Source organism: Solanum stenotomum, chromosome 10, assembly GCF_019186545.1.
Source record: "Solanum stenotomum isolate F172 chromosome 10, ASM1918654v1, whole genome shotgun sequence".
Classification (NCBI taxonomy): Eukaryota; Viridiplantae; Streptophyta; class Magnoliopsida; order Solanales; family Solanaceae; genus Solanum; species Solanum stenotomum.
The window spans coordinates 7,350,982-7,360,688 of NC_064291.1; the positions used below are offsets into that span (position 1 = coordinate 7,350,982).

Here is a 9,707-nt window from a genome sequence, read left to right on the forward strand (position 1 = left end):
ATTAAGCGCATATGAAGGTGATCTCCAACAACTTCTACCTCTCTTTCCTTATTGTGGGATTGTGTCTTACTATTATTCTAAACCTTGTAATCTCTTAGAAGCTCCTGTATTGATTTAGAATAGTTCCTTGGGAGGGTTCAGTATATTTATTTACAAAAATATCTTGTGTGACAAATTTGGAGTATTTATGTATTTAAATAGGGAATTTAGTTATATTATGATCCATTTCCGCATTGCATGATTTAAGTTAAGGGTAAAGGTTCTTCTACCTACCTATTATCATAGGTGTCTGCACGGCTAATGGATTGGATCGTCACGCTCGATTTTATTAATAATAAAAAAATAACAAAACAAGTCTAGGCCCAAAATGGGCCCAAAACAGAAAGAAAGCAGAAACAACAAGAAAGGAAATAGGACAAGATTGGATTAAATGGGTCCATCTATATATTTTCTCTATCTAATAAGGGTTATCAAAAGGAAACTTCTTGTTCTCCGCCATTGCATCCAGTGTTCTTCTAAGATGTTGAAGAAGACAAGGTGCCTAAATGGCGGATGATTTTTATTTTACTCTAGGTGATCAACACTCGAGGTCCTATGTGGTGTGAATCGTTGGCAATCAACTTTTAGAAGTAAGACTCATAACTCTGTGTCCTTTTTGTTATACATCTTTGTGTTCTTATAAGAGGATAAATGTAGCTTTGTGTTCCTTTTGTGAAGATGTGTTATCAAATTTGTCTACCTAATGAATATTGTGATTAAGCGAAGATTTATATATGATCTCAAAGACTTTGTCATTTCTCTGATGCAGCCAGAACTCGATTGGATGATTTATCTTAATATGATTATGTAGATTCAATTGAAGAAGTTAATCTTTTTTCACAACTGATTTAAGTATTTCTAAACGCATGAAATGACCATCAAGTTAAGTGAAGATGGATCATGATAATTCTCAAAAGAGGTAAGTCACATGTTTATTTAATTATATTTCAAATTATTCTCATAAATTTAAGAATTTCTTGATTGATCTNTTGTCTACCTAATGAATATTGTGATTAAGCGAAGATTTATATATGATCTCAAAGACTTTGTCATTTCTCTGATGCAGCCAGAACTCGATTGGATGATTTATCTTAATATGATTATGTAGATTCAATTGAAGAAGTTAATCTTTTTTCACAACTGATTTAAGTATTTCCAAACGCATGAAATGACCTTCAAGTTAAGTGAAAATGGATCATGATAATTCTCAAAAGAGTCACATGTTTGTTTAATTATATTTCAAATTATTCTATAAATTTAAGAATTTCTTGATTGATCTAAACTTTTTGGAGACTCAATTATATCAATCTATATAATTGAAGCATATATGAAGAAATTCGACAAGTGAAAAATAAGAAAAATCAATATTAAATATGTAGGTCATAAAATTAAAAAGATAGTATTGAATATTAGACAACACAAAAAAAATTAGATGGTAGAAGGGGAAAAAGTATTCAAAACTGTGCTTAAATTATGATTAGGGTTTCAACAATTTGGATAACTATAAATACTTACATTATGAAATATAGTTAGACCTTTCTATGACAATAACTCTCTACAACAACATCTTACTTTAATAACCAAGTTTTATTTGGAATCGATATTTTCTGGTCTAAAATTGAAAATTATATTCGACTAAATGTGATATTTACAAAACTATTGGTTCATTTGGACTCTGAAACTAGGCCTCCGAAGTATTATAGCAACTTATCTAGATAGTACAATGTATAATTTTCAAAATAACATAGTTATTTAACTTTGCCAATGTACTTTTATTATAGTTTGATTTTGAGCTATAGTTGTTGGGTATTTGTATCTTAAATAAAATCCACTCCAAATTATGCATAAAGAAAATATTTTCAACATAAATATTTTTGTATATCATCAACTAATAAAAATCTAAGAAATTTGTTAATAATATATAGTCTCATAGTTTCCGCCATTGGCAACTTAAGAGGTTTGATAAAAGTATTCAAGATTTAGTACATAACTAGTAGTAATATTCGTTTATGTAATATAATTTTATATTCTCCTTTATAGCCAAACGTTTATATGATGAATGTATTGACAACCTTTAAACATGTCGATAAATTTTATTTAAATACTCAAATTATAGATTATCCCGATTAAGCATCTTAACAAAAACTTCTTACTCAAACTTTTGAAAAGCTTCGGCTCATATTCTCAAACTCTCATTATGTTGATAAGTTAACCAAATAAAATATGTCATACATCAATCTAAATTGGAGCATGAGTTGGGTTGTTTGGTTACTGTGACTAATATATATTATTAAATAAGGTCTCTATGTAGTTGGTACTTGGGAACACGTGCAGAAGCATTTTCAATATATAAAAAATGTCAAACAAAAATACTTTATCATTTGTTCAAATGTATAGAAATTCAAATGTTTAACAATTAAAATTGTTAACAATAGAGTTTATAATTAATAGAGTACATCTCTACGATAAGCATTAAAATAAAATAAATGACCAAAAAAATCAAGATTGATATAGTAGTGTCAATCAAGTAACCAATTGAGATAGTGTTAAATAGCAAAAGGACATACATCTAAGCAAGAAAATATTCATATTAAATATATATGAAGTAGAAGAACCTAAATTCCAAATGAACAAATTCAAACATTAAAATGATCCTCCTTATTTTTGAAGAATGAGGGGCAAATAGATTGACCAAGAAAGATCTTTTGGTATTCTTATATATAAAATTGTAATTGGATCTGCACATATTTGGTAAAGCACATAATCTTCTACTTTGAAAATTATATAAAAAAAATGGATAGTATTCAATTGGAACATGAAACGTGAGTAAATTGGTCCGAGTTACTTTTTGGGGCAGCGTAGAAGCAGAGGCGTATCTAGAGGGGGTTCCGTGGGTTCACGTGAACCCATGCTCCCCTCTCTAGATTATATATAGTAGTGTTATATTTTTTAAAAAAATATTTAAATACAGAGGTGTGAACCCACGTTAAAAGTAGCATATAATAATATGATGATGATTGGGTGCACCTCTCTCAGTAAAGATAGAAATTTAAATCTTATATCTATCTTATTTTTATTAGTAACACCCCTCCAAGTGGTTATCGGTAACACTTTTGACGTTTCAATCAATTTTTCTTTTATTTTTTTGCTTTAATCTTTCAAAATTTTCAAGTGTGTAACATTGGAAATTCCTAAAAAAAATTAGCACGGTATAATTTTTATATAATTAAATCAAATGTGTATATTAAAATTTAAAACTAGTAGTATTATATATGTTGGACCTATAATTTTTAAAATTTAATAGTTCAGTGTTAAGAACGTAAAGGTCAAACCGATCAAACTTATATCTTAGATGCATATTTTCGTAATAGTGCATCCATCCTTCCGAAATCCTGGATACGCCTCTGCGTAGAAGAAGGAGGATCCTCAAACACGAAAAGGATCCAATGAATCTAAAGAATTGAACAAGGAGTTGTTTGAGGTGAAAATCTCATGTAGGACTGTGTAGAGTGGCAGTAAGGGTGACTTGTCTGACAACTTTTTCATTGTCACCCCAAAAAAACAAACTTTGTCTTATGTGAAGTTGTCAAAGTACGATTAACCTTTGAATTTGAAATCACTACTTATATTTTTGGTATTAGCCATAATTCACAAGAATATTATGTAGTCTTAGTAAGTAGGGGAAGGATTAAGAATTTGCCTGGTGAGAAATATCACATGGTTCGAGGAACCCTAGATGTTGTCGGAGTCAAATTTTTATCGGCCTTATCCTCAACAACTACTGAAAATTCTTCCACACAAACAAATCGAAAAATGACATTCAAGACATAGTGCATATCACTTAAACACTATTGTTCACAATATTAAATTGTTCGTCTTTCGAATTTATAATGCACTGGAATAAATAATAAAGTATTTATAATAAACATTTCTAGCATAAATATTGATAAAGCTTTTGCATGTGTTCTCAAGTGTCAATTATGTAAGTAAGTTATCCTGTTAAAATGTTATCTTCTTTAATTATATACATTAGCCACAATAAGCCGTAAAATCTCATTCAAGTTTCAATTAGGCTGATGAGTGACATGTTTAATGTGGTTAACTAATTTATATAATGAGAGCTTGAGAAAATACCTTGACGTTTTTCAAAAATTTGAATAAGAACTTTTTGTTTAGATGCTCAATCGGGAAAAGCTATAATCCGATTGTCTAAATTAAATTTATCGATAAATTTAAAGGTTGCTAATATATTTCATCTTATAACAGTTAAGATATAATCAATAAAGGATAGTTAGATAAACATAAATATTGTATGGTATACATTTAAATAGAATATTACTCTTTATATACTAAAACCTTTTGAATACTTTATTCAAAATTCTAGAGTTGCCAATAACAGAAACTATGAAACTATATATTATAAATAATTTTTAAAGTCTTTAATAGTTAAATTATATACAAAATAATTATATTAAAAATAGTTGTTTTGCATAATTAGGGAAAGAAGTTTGTGTAAGATACAAAATATTTTTATAGTAGGATTTTTGAGATATAATCAGGTGGACCTCAGCTTCTGGCAAGTGAGTTAATTTAATATTTTAAAATAGAATTTAGATATTTAAAAAATATACATAAATAATATAAGGTGCAATTATTTTCATATCAATACGGTGAAAAAAATGCATTTTAAACATTAGTCAAAGTTTATGTTGGTGTATATACCATAAATTACAATAAATTATCGTTGAAAATAAAATGACAAAAATGAATAAAAAGTATTCAGGCTGTATGTATGATGGACATTATAGAAGAGATTTATTGTATTCATAACTAATGTTTATGAAATATTAATGCTATATGGTCATTGGGCCAAGTGGGGGAATATAAGAATGATATCTTAGCCCAAGTTTACTTTTGACCCAAGAAAGTCATAAGAAACATTTAAAGAAGAATATCTCGTCCGTACATCAGCTATTTGATGGATGTCCCAGATTAAGTCGTAACCTCTATAAATTGATTTCTACCTCTACCCATTAGGGTTATCATATATTCTCTACATTATTTTTCATCGCTGACGGATGTGGATGAAAATAATGTAGAGAGTATGTGGTAACCCTAATGGGTGGAGGGAGGACCAATTTATAGAGGTAAAATTTTAATTTGGTACATCCATCAAGTAACCGACGTACGGATGAGATCTATTCATCATTTGATGTTATTTATGATTTTCGTGGGTTACAAGTAAACTTGGGCCATAAGTAAGATATTATTATTACATTTCTCCATCTGGAATGACCATATAACATTAATATTGCATAACATTAGTTATACGCATACAATAAATCTCTTCTATAATGTCCATCATACATACCACAATATGACAAACTACTAATGCAAGTTATGGAGGTTTGTACATAATTTTATGCTATATACTTCCCTCCAAATACTACTACTACATAAGCAACATATCATTCTAGATTCATAAGCTATAAAACATATAGCATTCTGATCCACAAAAATGTCTCATACAAAGTTATCTTGTAATATCTCAAAACAATAATGTGTACATCATTATGAGAAACAAGAGATTCATTAATGTATATCAGAAATACATATTTGAGCTCAGAGTCTCAAAACATTATAAATATATCAGTCATAAGTACAATCAAGACCCATTCTTTGAACATGTTCCTTAAATGTCTTTGGGTGTAAGCCTTTTGTTAAAGGATCTGCAATCATAAGATCACTTCTAATATTCTCAAATAACACTCTTTGTTTTTGAACTTCTAAAGTACTTTAATTCCATATGTTTGACACCTTTAGAGCACATTTCGTTCTTGGAGAAGAATATTGTTGCGGTATTATAACAAAAAAATTTTAGCAGCTTGGTAATGGCGTCCACAATCCCAAGCCTTGAAATAAAGTTCAACAGCCATAATGCATGAATTGTGGCTTCATAACATGCCACAAATTCTGCTTCCAAAGTGGATGGAGCAATGATAGATTTTTTAGCACACTTCCATGATACTGATCATTCAGCTAACAAGAACAAGTAACCAAATGTGAACTTTCTAGTGTCAACACATCTAGCAAAATTTGAATCTGAATGTACAGTAACTTCTAAGTGATTGGATCTCCTATACATGAGCATGTAATCCTTTGTTCCTTTAAGATACCTCTAGACTTTCTTTGCAGCTTCCCAGTGATAAATTTCGGGGTTACTTTGTTATCTTCCTAGCATTTCGACCGCAAAACTAATATCCGATCTTGTGCAAGTTTGAACATACATCAAACTTCCAACAATAGAAGAGTGATAAATTGATTTTATTTCCTTCCATTCTACATCATTCTTTGGGCATTGCATGAGATTAAATTTTTCCCCTTTTGAATAGGAGCAATTCCTGCTAAACAATTGTTTATGTTAAATCTCTATAGAACTCTTTCGATCTAGCCTTTTTGAGACAGTCCCAATAACTCTTGTGATCTTTCATGGAATATTTCTATCCATATAATATATGATGTCTCACCCATATCTTTCATTTCAAAGTTCACAGAGAGAAAATATTTCGTCTCACACAATATGTCTAAATCATTAGCAACAAGTAAAATGTCATCCACATACGGGACTAAAAATATAAACTTACTCCACTGATCTTTTGGTATATTCAACGATCATAGGTAATCTCCTTAAATTCAAAAGATGTTATGGTATCATTAAAATATATATACCACTATCGTGAGGCTTGCTTGAGTCTATATGTTGGCTTCTTTAGCTTACACACCATTTGATCTTTTCCTTTAATAACGAAACCCTCTAGTTGGTTGGAAGAACCTAGTCTGTCATTTTTGGAAAGTTTCGTGAATCTATCAGTTTACCCTCTCGATATCGACCCCGAGTATTTTATGATTAAGTTTGAAAATTTAGTTTTGAACTTTGAGTTAAAAATTGAGAATTTGGTAGGTTTGTGAGTTTTAAAGGCTAAGTTGTTAAGGAAGTGATTTTGGTGGTCTTTTGGAGTTTCAAGTGTCGGAATAGAATTCTGTTGATTTCATCAATCACAAAATATGGAATCTGAGCAGAGGGAGTTGTCGGTTTCAATTTTTGAGTCTTTTTAAGGATTTGAGGTATTTAGTTGTGAAATTGTGGAAATTTAGCCTTTTGGTTGATTTTAGTCAATATTCAGGGTTCAAATGCTCAGATCAAAATTCCAAGAGTTCCGTTGGATTTGGGGATGATTTTAGGCATAGGTGAGGTCTTGATTGATTTTTGAGAGATTCCGAGCTTGTTTTAGCCCTTTTAGGCGTGAGTTTGTTTCTTGTGATTTTTACGGATGTCAGGTCAAGGAAACCTCGAAATCATGTTTTGAGAGTGCCATTGAGTTTGTAACGTCGAGTATAATTGATTTGCATATCTGATTTGTGTGTACGGAGTTCCGAACGAATTCCAAGTGTCCTTTCGATGTTATGGGAGTTGGTTGTGTTTTCTGATGCAGCAGGCATCGCTTTTGCGAAGGTCCTGTTGCTTAAGTAACCTCCGCTTAAGTGAAGGAAATGTTGCTTAAGCGAGCTTCGCTTTTGCGAAGGGGTCTTCGCTTTTGCGATGCTCATGCTTAAGCGAGCTTTGCTTTTGTGAAGGGGTCTCCGCTTAAGTAAAGGACATGTCTCTTAAGTGAAGGACATGTCTTTAATGATCTTTGCTCAATTAGTGTAGAATTCGCATTATCTGTCTTTTATCAAAACTTTATTATGTGCTTATTAGGAGGAGGGGTAGGGGTGGGGGATAAATCACAAGTTTTAAAGTATTAATTTCTTTTTTGAATTTTGTACACTATCAAACATAGTCACATGATGGACAAGTACATTCTAATAGGAAAATGATTGAGCATACAGGACCATCTCCATAATTCTGATTTTATCATTGATGAATTGAAAATAAAGGCAAAAAAAAATAATCTTACATCTTTGAAATTATGTTGGCTCCTTCTACATTTTTAAAAGTCATCTTGTAAACAATTTTTTGAAATTTTTCCATTGCCAATGGAGGCAAACTTATTGCTACTAAAATACCCTTTTCTCCCTTTTCATTATTAACAGGAATTCCAATGCTAATGTAAGATATAGCTTCTGAAACCCCTCCAAAAATGGGTTTTCCCCATCCAAAATCAAATTCATCAAATCCAACAGATCTATTATCTGAGACAATAAAATTCCAAGATTTTGATAACTCAGGTCGTCCTTTAATCACCATTAAATTTGTCACTGATTTAATGTACTCTTCATTCATATGATCTTTAAGTTTCTTGACTAGCTCAACTGCATATGTTAGTGAATTTGAACATAACAATCCCGCTTTTGATACTGCAGCTGGAGTAATAAACGCATTACCGTAATATCCAGATGGCAATTCAAATTTTAGTGATTTTCCACGTATACTAACAAAGAACGTCAAACGAACAATTTCTCCAGGGTGCAAATCGAGAGCAATGGTACGACATTTCCATAAAAACGCTACTAACAACTCGAATTTTGTACTTTTACAATTTGGAGAAACTTGGTTTTTAATAGCTTCCATCTCCGTATTTCCAAAGAAAAAATATTTTTCTTTTAATTTGTATTCAATAGATTCCCATGCAATTTTTGATTCAATTTTCCCATCATACTCATGGTGAGTACATGTAATACTTGGTGATGATGTAGCACTTAAGAGATCCCTTTGCCATACAGGTAGTATAGAAGGTACATAAGCTCCTTGAATTAATTCACTTAATGCATTTAGAAACATTTTGAAGCCATAAGCATCCATCATAGTGTGATTAACTCTGAATCCAATAGCAAATCCACCACAACTAAAACGAGTAACCTAGATAAAGGTGTACGTATTAGTTTTGGATCAATAAATTACCAATAATCGATCCCCTATATAACATAAGTTTCGAAAGAAAAAAGACAATAGATATTCAAGTTGATTGTTTACCTGAGCTAACATAAGAGGACAACCGATAATTCCATCAGAACCTGGAACATTGTGAAGTAGTATATCCAAATGTGGACATGGTGGTTTAATAGAGTCGCCTAATTTGTCAAGCACCACGTTAGCATCAGCTTCAATAAACATGATTCCTTCACTATTGCAATTAACCATAAGCTTTCTATTTGGCCCTTCGATGAGCCTACCGGCTAATGGATAATAAAACACAAGTGTTTTGGACAAACCATTTTTTATAATTTTTGCAGGATCTTTTCCTTTCATTGAGGAATTGTATTTGTAAAATATTAATATGTGACTATGAAAACGTGTACTCCCTTGATCATCTATTTCAGAAAGATATTTTGTCTCACGAGGTGCTATTATTGTTGGCACTACTAATTTTGTTTGGTGATATGTTATTGAAATTGGCATAGTGTGAGACATATAGAGTCATTGTAAGCATTTGGAATTAGATTTATATAGAGTCAATTGCATCAAAAAGAAATGTAATGCAACACAAAAATGTGGTCATGGAAAAGTTGGACCCTACCATTGGTTGTTAAACCCAAAAGATAACAAAGTACAAGTGATTTTTACAAGAGGAAAAGTTCATTTTGTCTTTTATCTATTAATCTCATCCATTTTAATCATGTAACATGCTGACTTACCACACCAACGCTCTTCTTAATTCGATACTATC

At 31.0% G+C, this 9,707-nt stretch overlaps 1 protein-coding gene and 1 long non-coding RNA gene across 3 annotated transcripts; one reads left to right on the top strand and one right to left on the bottom strand.

Annotated features, from left to right (window-relative positions):
• The first annotated feature begins 500 nt into the window (after nucleotides 1-500).
• LOC125841935 (uncharacterized) lies at nucleotides 501-8,539 on the top strand. Of its 2 annotated transcripts, XR_007443850.1 has the most exons (4): nucleotides 501-629; nucleotides 809-958; nucleotides 8,134-8,268; nucleotides 8,404-8,539. It is a non-coding gene; the product is annotated as an uncharacterized LOC125841935 (long non-coding RNA). The 2 variants fall into 2 exon arrangements; XR_007443849.1 differs by lacking the exon at nucleotides 8,134-8,268 and having other exon boundaries at nucleotides 8,404-8,521.
• LOC125841934 (methanol O-anthraniloyltransferase-like) lies at nucleotides 7,984-9,493 on the bottom strand. The gene is made up of 2 exons (XM_049521123.1): nucleotides 9,014-9,493; nucleotides 7,984-8,899 (listed from the first exon to the last, which is right to left on the bottom strand). The coding sequence occupies exons 1-2, from the start codon at nucleotides 9,449-9,451 to the stop codon at nucleotides 7,994-7,996; spliced, it is 1,344 nt and encodes a 447-aa protein (XP_049377080.1). The 5' UTR covers nucleotides 9,452-9,493; the 3' UTR covers nucleotides 7,984-7,993.
• Nucleotides 9,494-9,707: the final 214 nt, after the last annotated feature.